General features: G+C 33.0%; 1 protein-coding gene across 4 annotated transcripts in view; it reads right to left on the bottom strand.

The window, feature by feature from the left end:
• Positions 1 to 214: 214 nt before the first annotated feature.
• The window catches only part of LOC119641109 (A disintegrin and metalloproteinase with thrombospondin motifs 7-like), an 18357-nt gene continuing 3441 nt past the window's right edge, over positions 215 to 15130 (bottom strand). For 3 of the 4 annotated variants that reach the window (XM_038039558.1, XM_038039557.1, XM_038039561.1), the window contains exons 2-8: positions 4806 to 4957; positions 4513 to 4711; positions 4298 to 4452; positions 3599 to 4229; positions 3085 to 3545; positions 741 to 891; positions 215 to 636 (exon numbers count right to left, since the gene is read on the bottom strand). In XM_038039558.1, the coding sequence (XP_037895486.1) occupies positions 374 to 636; positions 741 to 891; positions 3085 to 3545; positions 3599 to 4229; positions 4298 to 4452; positions 4513 to 4711; positions 4806 to 4835 (1890 nt within the window). In that variant the 5' untranslated portion in view covers positions 4836 to 4957 and the 3' untranslated portion in view covers positions 215 to 373. Of the gene's footprint in view, positions 637 to 740; positions 892 to 3084; positions 3546 to 3598; positions 4230 to 4297; positions 4453 to 4512; positions 4712 to 4805; positions 4958 to 13054; positions 13074 to 15130 lie in introns of those variants that run through there. The other variant, XM_038039560.1, reaches the window with a different exon arrangement.

Below are 15130 nucleotides of genomic sequence, written 5' to 3' on the forward strand. Positions count from 1 at the left end.
GACAGTAATAACACGCTTTAGCAATTAAATTCAACAAAAATCGCATAAAACGTACAAAACTCGTAAATTACAAAAACAATTCTACACTTTTTATGAATGAAAGTTTTAATCGAAAAAATTAAATGAAATTAAAAGTTGCAGTTCGCTATGATACTTGAAAACTTCAAGTACATAGTACGAAGCGGCCACCCTGTTAGCACAAAAAAATATCAAAGTATGTGTTTTCATGGATTTTAAATAAGTTTATTACGGATGTCTACATATCTACAGTATAAATCAAGTAGTGTCAGAAAATTAAAATTTGGCATAACATTTATGCGAACAAAAATTGTGATAACGAATATTTTATTAATTAATAAGCGAATTATTTTTTCTAATGGTAGCCATGACAAGTTAAACAACAATGCGTTTTATAATAATCTAATTTGCATAAACGATCACGATTAATGCGTTTACAGTTATTTAATTCGTCGTTGCAATTTCGGAGCGCTTTTGGTGCTGCGGCTATCACTAACTTTTCTTTACTATTTATGCTAAGCTTAACACCTCTTTTCACACCCACTACTTTCGTTGGCATTGCTTTGTCGCTTAGCATGAACGGGTCTTTGTCCTCAGCATTAGGTGGCACATTTACTTCTGTAAAATATCCAAAAAAGTAAACGTCATTATGACCACCAAGTATTATAGTTCTATATATTGCTTTTGTGATTCTCCTTACTGTTCTTTCTCATTGCCCTTACCTTTACAATCGCCAAGATTGCATACACCATATACAGGTTCACGTTGCGCATTTTTACATTGGTTTGATTCGGTCATAACATTTTGTTGGTTATCGTGGATCAAACACTTGGCGTAGCGACGTTGAACACCATCACCACAAGTACGGGAACACTAGAATTGAACGTCTTATAAAAATTGTTCTCACTTCTCAAAAATTCAATGGTTTCATAATTGGATTTAGAGAAATGTGATAAAAATAAGATCAAACGCTGAAATTTAAAAAATCTTAACAAGTCCTCCGCCACGTGGACCGTTTTCAATATACGTTAAACATCATTTGTACGCCATGCTTAATTTTTTAAATTAAGTAATGAGAATAAAAATTGGTGCCTTATAACATCATTAGGACGTAGTGATTAACTATCAAAATATACTACAACTATCAAATACCTCTCTGTTCCGTAGTTTTAATTTAAATAGCGTTACTTTCAATAAAACTTCCAACACGTCTTCATAAGGCCACTCTAAAGCCTCACTAATATAATTTCCAATTTCTTCCGCCCTTTTGAAAATGTCAAACGAAAACGAATGCCTATAACTGCCTGCGTAAAAAATATTGACGACTTTCAATCTTTGGGTGGAATTGAATATCAACATTATGAAAATATAAGTAAAATATAAGGCATACTTTCTGTGCAATAAATTTTATGCAAAATGAAATCATCTACGAAAACTATATAATTTTTCACATGTACCGAAAACGGCGCATATGAAATCATTTCGTTTACAATACGGCAAACTACGCGTTATGTTTTACGATTAACGGACATTTACTAGGCAATCGAAAAAATAGTGATATTTAATGGAGATCAAAGGTTAGACAAAAAATTTACGCAACCAATCCATACCTTTGCAAGCTAAGTCATGGACGATATTATTAAAAAAAAAACATATTCTAGTGAGAGAAATTCGTCCGCAGTATTAGCGTTAGTTCGGACAAATGAAAGCGCGAGTGTTTTGCTTATTTTGAAACAAATTGAATAATTCAACAATCTTGCTACGAATGCACACCCTTTTAAAGAAAAAAAAAAGATGAAGTGGAAAGAAAATCTTGAATGTTCTTGAAAATCTTTAATGTTGTTGACAATCTTTTAGAAGAGAGCGATGCTACACTTTCAACGGTAAAACATTAGTTCTTGCATATAAACGTAATCACATAACGTCTTTTAGACGGCGAAAAATGCAACTGATAAGAAAAGATAATTCCTGACGTATATTTAGCCAAAAGTCCAACGCGAATCAATTAAAACTTACAGCAATTTGACTGCAGCTACTTTCTTAAAACAATGAACTGATGATTTCGTATGTTGACTAGATATTGCTTTTTAACGGGAAAACACATCTTTCCAACCCATTGTTGGTTTGATAATTGTTATATCAACTAGTCTCCGTCAAAAATAACAACTTTACAGTGGTTTATTAAGTTTAACCGACGCTGTACGGATACTGATGCTAAGTGCGGTAGACGTCAAAAGACGTCCGTGAACATCAAAAAAATCTTGAAAATTTTTCTTAAGAGTCAAAAAATTAAATTGCAAGAGATAGCTGAAATCCTGAAGATATCAGAAGGCATGAAAATTTGATCATGAAAAAGCTGCTTTCGAAATGGAACGGAAAAATCCAATGTGAGAACGCCATGATCGCAATGGAAAAAATCAAACTTGCGCCCAACTCACCACATTCTCCGAATCTGGCTTAGCGACCACTGTCTTCTTGCAAATTCAAAAGGATGACCCAAGGAAGAGACAAAACTCAAACGATAAAATCGTTGCAGAAACTGAAACACATTTAAGTTCTCGTATCCAGCTCGAGGCAAATTATCAAATATGGTAAAAATATTCAGAGAAGATTCTGGCATCGAAAATTGGAAAGAGAGATGCATTTCATAAGCTGACTGCAGGCACGCAAGACGCGGAAACTACGACAAAAAGGATGCGTTTCTTCAAATGGTAAAGTTGCAGTTTGCCTAAAAGAGCGAGAAAGTCGCTTTAGAGATGAAGTAACTTAATGCAAACATCGTCGCATAAATGGATTAAATTTAGCATATTGAAGCAAAAATCTATTTAAGTTTAAACGTTGCGCATATTTTCAATGTCAATACAAAGTTCTTGAAGCGCCTCACAAATTCTTGTTCTGATCGTGTTTGTGATACTATCTCAAAATTTTGTCGAAAAGAACCTCAACAAACAATTTCAAATTGAATGCAGAAATTCATTATGCTTCCGCCAAAAAAAAAAAATGCCCGCTTCGTATCAAAATATTTAAAATATCATTCTTAACGTATTGTATAAATACTGTTTATACCTTGGACCATTCGGAATAATGCCATTTTGGTCCACAAAATTGAACATCTTTTTCGGTGCAATTTCTAACAGTTTCTGGCTTCCAACTGCTATTACAATTGTCTTCCTCCACGGCTAATCCTTCTAGTAAACATAACGCGACTCGTTTACGTTGCAAATGGAAACATTCACCCGTGCAATTACTCCATTCAGACACGTACCAGACTCCTTTCGCGCATAGTGTAGGAGAACGTGAAGTACAAGTACGCTTCTGCGTGGGAGCAAAACGTATATCACATAGATCGGTATAAGGCGCAGTACGATCACAATAGATCGTACGATGCTCAAAACTTATACTACAATCTTCAGAACATTGTTGATTCCATTCAGACTTTAACCAAACACCCATTTTATCCGACTGACCACCGCGATAAAAACGTTGTTCTTCGGATGTTATAGTTGAAACGTTGGAAGAACGTATGACTATAAAAGTTTAATCATTACATTTTTTTTTTAAATGATTTGCTATTTCTTACGTATTGCAGCTTTCAAAGATTGTGGCTTTAACTTTGAAACTGAATGATTTTTTTGAGTGCTATTTGAACTTCTTGTATGTATTTTCTTTTTTGCCAAATGAGGACAATTGCAAGTTTCTTCTACCTCAGCTAGTTTGTCATGCGAACATTTGTTTTCATCAACCAGCTCCAACTGGCCATTGGCCTGCTCTTGTAAGCAGGCGATTTGCCGTTTCCTAAAGCCCTTCACTGTGCCTTCCAAGCATTGACAATCTCCGTAGCCTTCTGCTCGCCAATATGGCGGACACAAACCACCATTGCATTGATAAATGTCGATGTTAAATATAGGCTTCTCCAAATGACCACAACGTTTCGGTGAGTAGTAGCGATTTGGTGAATCACGCACACATCTAAAAATCGGACTCTGTAAGCCCGGTCCACAAGACCGATTGCATGGCCCGAACCCCAATAGCTTCCAAGAAAACTGACGTCGTTTTTTGCGCTGCTCCAAATAAATTTCGTCGGCAACATCTAAGGGTTTTCCCAATTCATTCCATTGACTTTGTAATTCTTCCTCTTCTTTAACTGAAGCTGTAGGTACCGGTATAAAGTAGGTATAGCGCAAGCCGGGATTTGAACTAAAAGCTAAAATCTGTGTATACCAATTGCACGCATAAATATTTACAATACTTTTTCTTTAATATAACTTTATAACCTTACCATTAACACAAGTGCCTTGTGTAGAGGACCTTTGGCTTTTACCGTTTCTTTTTCTCTATTGTAATCGTATACGTCGTTATTGTATTCAAAAATACCGCTCTCTGAGGGTTTTTTATTCCCATTTATTATATAGTTTCCGTCCGGAGATTTTAAAACTATTTTTGTAAAAGAGTGGACGTATAAAGTATCTAAGATTGGTCGAATGCAAAACCTACCTATTAAATTATGACTTCTACTCAAGTGTTTAATGGTAATATTCATGGCACCTTCGGGTATGGTGGTTACGTAATTATAATCATGCTTCAGGTCGGATTGTGAAAATACCTCGTCGATTTTTTGACATAACCCGGAACTGCATCTTTCCTGACTATCTTTAGTAGTACCCGGTCTAATGGCTCCACTTATACGGACCGCCTGTTAGATAACGAAGAAAGCCCGAAAAAGATTTAACAATACATAAAAAATTGTTAAACTCTTATAGATATCTTCAGAGGGGAGTAGAACTTACCACTAGAATTGCAATCCAAAGTTTCCACATGTTTAAGAAGTACAAGACAAATTTTTTAAAGCATTTTAAGGGAATATTTTCCACAATCGAATTACGTCTTAACTTTTATACTTTTACTCAAAGAAATATCACGAAAAGTAGAGTAATCTTAACTGAACATATGTTATAGAAAAATTCGTTATACAATTCAAAGCATAAGGAAAGAGCCGCGACTTTCTAATTCTTTCTATTACTATGAAAATAGCAAGCGTAGATAGACCCTATCATCATACGTTCATTAAAACTTGTAAATTGTAACTTATTGCTTACTTTCCTTTATATTGAATTCTGGCTTTTCCTTATTTACCATTAAGTTTTATATGCACAGTAGTACTTCAAATAGCTGTTATAACTTGATAGTCTGAAATTTGAACCCAGATGGCTAAGTTTAATTGCTTGTTTCTCTTACGGCAGTTGTGTGCTATATTATTTCCTGGAGAAGTGAAACCTAAGTTAAATTATGTAGAATATATAGACTTGTCCTAAGTAATTTTATACATATTTTGGTTTTCTTTTAATGTTCGCTCAGTGAATGTCTCCTGTACACGTAACACGGTGGTGGGTGGAAAGAAGTAGGAAAAAGGCAATACACAAACGTGGTATATATATTTGTCCAACTAGAAGTACTCCATTTTTCAGTTATTTTGGACAAATGAGAAGTTGTAACCAATTGAATTCATATATAGAATTCCTTATCAATTATAAATTGCTAGCGAAAAAATTTTATGATTAGGGAACAGGATTTAGGAGAATCGATAGTCAAAATTCAGATCGAGAGAGTTTAGATCAAAATTTAGAACAGCTCGCTTAATTCAGAATTTATTGACATTTTGTTTTAAAAGCATCACTGACTGAACTTTATTTTCGATAATTCTGTTTAAAATATATAATATTTTCTATATGAAACCTGTAGTCTGGCTACAGAAATGCTCAGCTGCTACGAATTATTAATATAAAGAGATTGTAATGGGTGCATCCCGGGTTGAATTTTTTGCCAAACCCGCCATTTATTGGAACGACTAGGATGATTGTGTATCCAGGCTAAAGATCACACACTTAACAGAGAGGAACCCCTTCTCATAAATTTTATGTGACAACACGGTCTAATGTCTAGTGTTTATTGTTCAAAATTGGTACAATCAATGATTTGACAAATTTCTTGCGGCAACTTTGACCGGCATAGATCTATTTTTCGAACCACTCTACACAGAAGAGGTTTTATAAAATGTATCCCTTTATGTGGCAATAAGCTAAAATTTTGGGATTTGGTTGCGAAAATACGCAAAAAATACGTTGGAGAGCAACTTCGTTAAGCTTTAGTTTAGTGCATAATGCTTAGAAAAGCATTATAACTCGAATTTTGACAAACACAACTGTTATGAGTTTTAGAATTTTAAGCGTCTCTTTAAAAAAAATATTTCAATTGAATTCATTGAATATTAAATGAGCCGTGCTGCATCAGCAAACACACCATTGGTATAATCGCTTAAAAATTTGTTATACCCTATTCCATTTGTAGTAAAGGCGTAGTCAGTGTAAGCGATTGTATGCAACAGCTAAAAGTACATCAGACAGACTCATCTTTTATTGGACCGATCGATTCGAAATCGCTTTCTGAATCGACTTAAGAATTCCTTTGAGTCGTTAAAACCGCGTCTCTGCGTGACTTCTAGCCATGCATTCTTATGCTGAATCTATAAGTTTCAATTTTCGAGACATATTAATGAAATTTGGTACACTGACGTGTTTTCTCCCTAGGCGGCTAATGAAAACGAAACGTACAAGAGAATTCTTACAATCACTGACCATATAATAGCCTGTCTTGAAAAATTCGGTATCAGAAACATTCTCAGAATTTCCAAGCAATAAGTTTTAGTATTGCTTTCAAAAAAGAAAAAATCTACCCTTCATGTGGCCACAACGTCAAATTTAACTTAATATCTTATTGCGGAAGTTGGCACAAAACGTGAATTTGACATATAAGTATAAAGTTTGAACTATATAGGTTTAAATTTCACATTCCGTCCCATAGAGGGATACTAATCACAAGTAAGCCTCTTGACGAGATCACATCGATGAAGATGGTGTATATTATTTAATAAGTCAGTTATGCCCATATGTAATGCATATTTTTCTTTCCATTTTGTTCCCGAACTGTACTCTAATATCTAATTACTTTATCGTTTCATTTGTAATACACAGAAAGACGTATTTTATTGTTACTGATCAGGTTCATTGAAAGGTTGCAACACAGAAATATATTTCACGGATACATAGTGAATCCTTGATAAACTGTCTGATTGCCCATTATATGCAAAAATCTGAAAATTAGTGTTGGCGTATTTCCATTATTTCTAACATGCTGAACATGTGTTTGCGACATATTTCGCTGAATGGGATTTCGGCAGCTTACAGATGTATGCGGGAATGCTTTAGTCTAACAAATAAGAACACCAAGTCCAAATAGATTATAGGTTATCAGAGAAGCGATCCAAACGACACATAATTTTATTTTGCTTTGAAAATTTATTAACTTAAAATTATTGCTTCGATTGACCTAGAAAAGTTGTTTGTACTTTTGCTGAAAAATTTTGAAAATCAAACAAAAAAAAATTAATGTAGCTTAATTTCCTACACTACTTTTTTTATTAGGTTTCAGCTTTTAATGAAAATTTATTATTAAAAAAGAAAAAGAACCAATAAGAGCACAACAACATAGTCATGGTAAGCTTAGAGGGCGAGAAAAGGGGGAGAAATCATATTTAAAATGTAAAGTAAAAACGCAATAATAACGATGGGAAAATGAATTTTCACCTTTTTTCTATATACTGCTGATCTGAATGTATACATAGAGGATTAAAATTAAAAATTGTCTACTTCACACTTAATTCACATTTGTTCCCACAGAAGCTACACACCTGCTTATTCACATTTCTATGCACATAAAATTAACTGATATTTTAGCAATTGCCCGTTGAAGCATGTGGTGTGGTCTTGTGCATATCGGGTGTATCCATCCGTTCGCTTGTATATGCCAATCAGACTTTCAATCATTATATGGTCAAAAGATATTTAAAACGAACTCATAACTGGTTTATGGTTTGTAAATGCAGTCAATTGGGCGAATGGTAACATCTATCTTTATACTCTAACAGGAGAATGAACCAAGAAAGTAACGAAAGAATTTAATAGCAAAAGAGAATAGACGCACACATATGAAACGCTCGTTACGCAACGTCTGAATACAATATTATGAAACAAATGAAGACAGCCACGTTTCCCTTTACGCGACCTCCTGATTATCTGTTATTTAGATCAAAATAAATATTGGACAATATCAAGTGTTATGTTTCTCAAGTACTTCCTCAAAAAGAATGATGAAAATTTTTCAACTATTTTTTCAGTATAACTATGCAAAGCAATTGCAAGATTAAAAAAAGGCGAAGATATCAAAAGCAAAATCATGTTGGGCAAAAATTTAACTAAAAGAGGACAAAATTTAAATTATTTTTAAACGCCTTTGCCTATATGGTCAATTGTTGCAAAGCGAATTCAAATATATCCTTGACAATTTTGTCTTAATTTCTGATGCATGTAACCCTATTTATGTATATCCAATTTAATAACAAACTAATCCATCAGCTTATATTTACGTATTTCTTTATATAATTTGCCAGTTAGGTGTCAATACGACACGACTGTTAGCAGATGCTTTAAAACATTCAAAGCTGTGGCAAAGCGAAAAATGAAATCAAATCTTGTCGCCACCAATGAACAGTTTAATTTCTGCTCGGTAAAGAATTAAGAATTTTTTTTAACCCCAGCAAATGTTACACCGAAAAAAATGCCCAGCTAAAAAGACGAGAAAAATCGTCGTCCACGAATTTCTCGATTGAGTTATTGATATATTTTACGTGACAAAAGTCTTCAATATATACAGTGTATACAACATACAACACTTTCAAAGAAATTACATCAATATTTTCCGTACCAAATTCGAAATCACAGTAAAAAAGAGCATATCTTACCGAATGACAAATTATCGTTAAACGAGCCTACTCATAAAAATACACTGGCTTCTCTAATGAAATGTTACAAAATGTCACAAGGTGAATAGTACGCCATCGATGTCAAAATAACTCAATGAAGGAGAATGCTTTATGCAACCTTGCGTTAATATAACTTTGTCTAGATGATGACGTAGCGTACAGATAGCCTATGCAAAACTCTACCTAGTCCATTCGAATGTGACTGTCTAATTAATATCGATGAAACCAAGAACAACTCCGTAAGAAGGGTCGCAATACGCTGAGTGCAGCATATTACGAGTTATTTCAATCAAGCGAATTCACAACTGCGGAGCTACGGAACTTTAATCAACATTTGAAACAACTGGACTGAAAAGTTATAATATATCAAAAGTCATGATGACGCAATCTTTCATCATTACGGTCAACGGCGTATGGGAAAACCATCAGGAAGCATTGGTAGTGGCAGAGTGAAACCTGTTGACTCCGTCACAGTACTAACATTTCTCCTAGTACTCCTAGTAGAGACATTACTCCTTCTGACTGACGCTAGTGAAGGATTATTATCTGTTCGACTCTGTCGAGTCTATTCTTATAACGATGCCGATAATCCTTGCCGGATAAGCTACAAAAATCATGGAGAATTTATACTGTAGCTGTATGAGAAAGGAAATAATGATTAGCGATGGACAATAAATTAAAGAAATTATCTAACTATAAAAATATCTAAAAACTCATTCATAATTTGATAAATTACTTAATAAATTAATAATTAGTAAACTAATAAAATCATAACAATTTTTTAAACGAATTTAAAACGAGAGCGTGAATTGCACTGAGGATTGACATACAGAGAAACATCCGATGCCTGATTGTTTTATCTTTAATAAAAACGATATATATTCTGAGGGGTGTTTCAATACTTTTTAAGCACTTCAAATACATATTAACCAAACACTTACTTTACGAAAGTATGTGTAGAAGGAAAATTCAGATTGTTTATTTTTGACCAGTCCCAAATTCGGATTCAATGTAAGCATGTCTGCCTACTCATCTGTCCGCGCGCGCCTGCCTATGATCAACACTCTTCCAGTGGCAAAAATGAAAACGTCGACTTTAAATTTGGAAAAACATTGTAGGATTGGCATTGAAAAGTATACCACGAATCGTTTGAAACAGACCACTACAGCACAAATTTAATTAAAACACCTGTTTAATATTATTTTGCTTTATGTTTTAAACAGGTTCTCTGATATTTTCGTCATATGTAAGAATTTCATTGTTCTTGTAACTGAAGCACGGGAGATGTGTTCTGTCTATAAATCCCAAATGATAATACGATAATACGAGATAATGACATATAAATTAACTAAAAAAATCCTCAGATATATTTAAAAATTCCGTTACGAGGTAAGTTCCACTCGAGCAATTATTAGATCTGAAAACGGTGAAAGATAAATTGCATGTGAGGTAGTGGATATCTAAAATTCTTGTCAAAGTGAAGACAAATTTCTCACTTGTTTTCTTTCATCACATGTTACATAAAGCTTTTGCCAACATTTCGGTTTATGTATATTTATTTATAACAAAGATTTATGACTTTCGTTCCTTTTACATGGCTTTTGACTGCTTGCTGATAAACGTTAGTTATTACTAGCAATTTTTATTATTGTGTTGACGTTTAAGATTCAATCATTTCACTCTGTTGGGAAATTCAATATCAACAACTTGGTCCAATCATTACTTAGCTGGAAACCTGCAGCATTATTTTGATCCACTTGAAATTTATTACTTATCGCTTTTCAATTTATTTATCAAATTATTTTTAAATTAGTACTAAACCAGTGAAGTTTTAGTAGTATAAAAAATAATCGAAAGCTAAAATTTGGTAAGCGTTCGAATTTTTTGTTTATAACATAAACCGTGAATGGAAGGAATGCATCCCCCATACGGCTTTGTTCCTTTTGAAGATTAAGTAAGTTTTTAATCCGAGTTCATTAAAAAGCGTTGAACATAAGTTAGATTTTTAAGAAATATTGCTTCTCAAATCTATGTAAATGTATATCTCGGTATTTTTAACTATCAGAAGACTAAATAGGCTTAACAGCCTATATACGTACAGCCGATTAAATATTTCTAAATCAGAAGAATAGTTTAATCAAGAACACATTTCAAATACTTCATGGCGGCTCCCACTGAGTTTTTGGAAGTTATAGGTAGAATAGAAAAAACTGTCCCAGCCCTAACTTTAAGAAAACTTAAGAAAACTTCCTAAAACACATAAAATTAATTAAGTTGACATAGTTATCGAGTCTAGGTGATCATATTTCTCTTCTTTTTTTTTTTGTAGATAACCAATTACTCAGAGGATATCCACTACTCGTATAACATGACAAACGGCCAAAAAGAAGAAGAAGTGAAGATAGAGAAGATGTAGGGAGATGACCGCAATCTAGTGGGTCAGCGTAGCCAATCGTTGTTGAACACTCACTGCAGTTACGACCAAAATGAACTGAGATTTGAACCCGCGAATACCGACCTGTTTCTCGCGGTACTTACCTAGTTGGCTAGTATGAACAGCTACGTGAATTAACATGGATTAAAATGACACAAGCCACTTGATATCAATTTTTGGTATGAATGACACGAAAATGTACGAAAATGTTTCATAATACCGTAAAACTAACTGACGCTGATCACAGTTCTTATATGTGGAGCTGAAGCAGTAGTTTTTATAAATTTGGAAGAAAACGCCTTGCTTACACTCTCATAATAAAGAGAAAGTTAAAAAACTCTAAATATCCTCTCAAAAAACTATGGAAAAGGAATAATAAATAATTATCCATATTTACATATTTATAAAAATCTATGTTGCCTATTTGTCAAGCACAAACAATTCATTTTTACTACAAAAAAAAATTGAAATTAATGTACGGTGAAAATTTAGTCCGTAAGAACATACAAGATATAAAAATTTAATTTAAAGTTAGGAACAAAACTCAAGTTCGCAACTATTTATCGCTACTTGATAACAAGCATACACGTCTAGTACAGGCTGTACCAAAACCGCTACTATCAATAGATATGTTAGATATGGGATGGCACAACTCTTGGATTCGATTCAAATGAAGAATTGCTTGTACACGCTCTCTGTCGGTTTTTAAAAAAAATTAAAAAACGTCACAACACCACATCTGCCTTGAACTTAATAACGATGCTTTAAGCAATTTAAAAATAGAATAGACTTAATTTAACGAATTTTTATAAATGGAAGGGATTTTAAGGTCCCCTCGACTCGCCTTTAATTTGTTTAAGTTTTACAACAAAAACGCTCGTAGCAGAGACAAATTTCACCTCAAATATTTATTATATTACATATATGTTGGGACTGAGCTAAATAAATAAGATTGCAAAATATTGTTACGGAAATCCCAAATCCTGTTCATTCCAGCTAAGTAATAAAAACCCTAATGAGGAAAAAACTATAAAATTAGGTACTGGTGACATGATGGTAAAAATGTGTATAAATAGAATACTTGTGGGAGGAAGTGTTAGTAGGAAAAGAATACTTAAGTTGAGAAGAGTGCATTTTAGAACAATATATTAATTTTATCTAATAGGATGCTTATGCTTTCATACCATATAAAATTTTTGATCTGACGTTAATGAAAAACGAGAAAATCAAAATATTAAAGATTCTAGTCAAAACGATTATAGTTTTCATCTTATTTCTTGGTTTTCATATAAAAATTAGAAAAGAAATAATAATGCATCCACGTACATTTTGCACGTGAACCGGATATACATACACATCTGCTATGCACTACATAAATTTCATAACTTAAATCTACTATCGAACTGTTTTTAGGCAACTTTTGTAGTCAGTTTCGTCTTTACATCTGCATATGGATTTTATATGCTGTACAAAATATCAAATTTCGAATATGATAAAAAAGATAATATGGATAAAGAGTCAAGACCACTTGCTTAAATTCCACACAACAACCTTCTCGTATAATATATCGCGACTGAAAGTCGTCTCCCACCATTTGTTTATTCAGCAATACATACATCAGTAATTTGTTATATTCTGTTTTGAAGCATCGGTTTCCGGTCGCATGCCTGGCCAGCCGGTTCAAGAGAGTGTCTGATTAAATGATTTTAAATGTCTTTTCTTCTTACCTTAACAGTTAAATTTAATAGATCTTTACACGTCCACTTAAGAAGTTAATAGCGCATTTTATAACTTAACATAGTTAGCGCTGTCTGTTTAAAACGTCGTACAACAAGAAAGTGTTAATTCTTAACTCATTTAAGCAAAGCACTGGCATTAAAACAACACGGCATTGATAGGTGCCAGACATTAGTCGTTTGTCCAATTAAAATAAATAACAATACTTGTAAATTATAATAAATATACAAAAAAAAATACTAATTTATTAAAGTAAGAAGCCTAAAGCTTTACCAAGTAACACTTAAATAATGAGATAAATATATCTAGTTTAATTAATTTATACTTTCATTGTTAAAACATTTTAAATGAATTGACTTTTGAGACAATTTCATAATATTTATGCAAACAACGAGCAGAAAATGCAATTTGGCTCTAAGCCAACGGTTCTTAAAGGGGTGTTCTGGCGTTTTTAACGCATAGATTTACTTATCCGCTATATTAATGTCATAATGAATAGAAAAAAACTTTTCTTATTTAGTACCAAATAATAATGAAAGAAAAATGCATAAAAAATTGCAATAAAATTTTAATTTAAATAAACATTGAACAAATTGTGGAAGCCATTAAAAAAAAATGAATTATTGTGAGAAAATATTCTCAAAAATATCATTTTAACAATAATATAGAGTTGAACGCAACACAATTGTCTTTAAGCAATTCTAGACGCCTGCCAGTTTTAGCTTCGGAATCAACCCTTTGCAGCAAGTACTTAGCCAAGCTCAAAATCTATTAACAATTTTGTCACAAAAATGCTACAAATTGTTAAGAAGGAGATTCATGTGATCGAGCAAAATTTTCGGATCGTTTTATAGCCTTATTGGCCATTGTATTGCCCTTAGGTAAAGATAGCGATTGACGTTTGAAAAAACTTGCAATGATGCAAAATTGTAACCTTATAAACCTTAAATATGAGGTTTGAAGGTGTTACCTCGCCCAGTGTTTATATGAGGGCCATCAATTTTTTATGTCATACAACGCTTTCATTTGAAAGGCCTCTGTTCAAAATATATCGAGCTTGAACGAAATCTTGCGAACGGCCAAGACAAACAAGGCAATGACCACGGCAGAGATGATGAAAAACACAATGGTATTGACTGACCATGGATTGAAGATAGCCGAGCAAGCAAGCATAAAAAAGGTACCAACGAAAACATCAGGCCTTACCATTATCACCTGGCCTTACTGGTTTTTTTTTTCTTTAGATATAACCCAACCACTCGGCGAAAGTCCCAAACACGTGTTACACTAGGATGGTCACAAGGAATTGGCGAAAGAGAAAGACATAAAAAGGACCGCATTTAAGTAGGTGTAGACACTGTCTTACTATAGCTCTAGTCGCGATTCTTATGTACTCGGTAGGCCAGTGATCATTTCCATAATAAAGCCTTCAAAATTAGATCACTTTGTTTTATAAACTTAATGTATCCCGCCCGCTGGCAATGTATGAAAATGTGCTCTTGAATGGCTATCTAAGCCAACAATTAGACCAACTCTTGAAAATATCGGCACAATAATATCCAAAAATATATATATTGAAGAGAAAACAATAAAAAACGTCAGAGAATTTCTCAAAATTAATTGAAACTACACTTAGTAAAATCCATTGGAACACTTTCAATGTAATATGAAGTTAATAATGAAAAATATTTTAGTACGGTTTAAGATAACTACATTTATAAATTACTTTTAACATAAAAGGCTGATAATAACAAGCAACATATTTTCAAGTACATGCAATTTAAAAAATTTCTAGCTAATGCTTTTTGTTGCAGTTTCGTTTGATGTCAATAAATACGTAATTGTACGCATCGACTTGGCTTTCATGTAAAGTTGTTCTACGCTTGTTAATGCTTATATATAATACAGTGAATCATGTTTAAATGAAAATAATAATAGTAATATCAGTATATTATATATTAATAATATAATCAACAAATAATTTTTATTAAAATAAGATATATTACTATAATAATAAAAATAAGCATTAACAAGCGTAGAACAACTTTACATGAAAGCCAAGTCGA

The sequence above is a fragment of the Glossina fuscipes genome, unplaced genomic scaffold (assembly GCF_014805625.2).
Source record: "Glossina fuscipes isolate IAEA_lab_2018 unplaced genomic scaffold, Yale_Gfus_2 142, whole genome shotgun sequence".
Classification (NCBI taxonomy): Eukaryota; Metazoa; Arthropoda; class Insecta; order Diptera; family Glossinidae; genus Glossina; species Glossina fuscipes.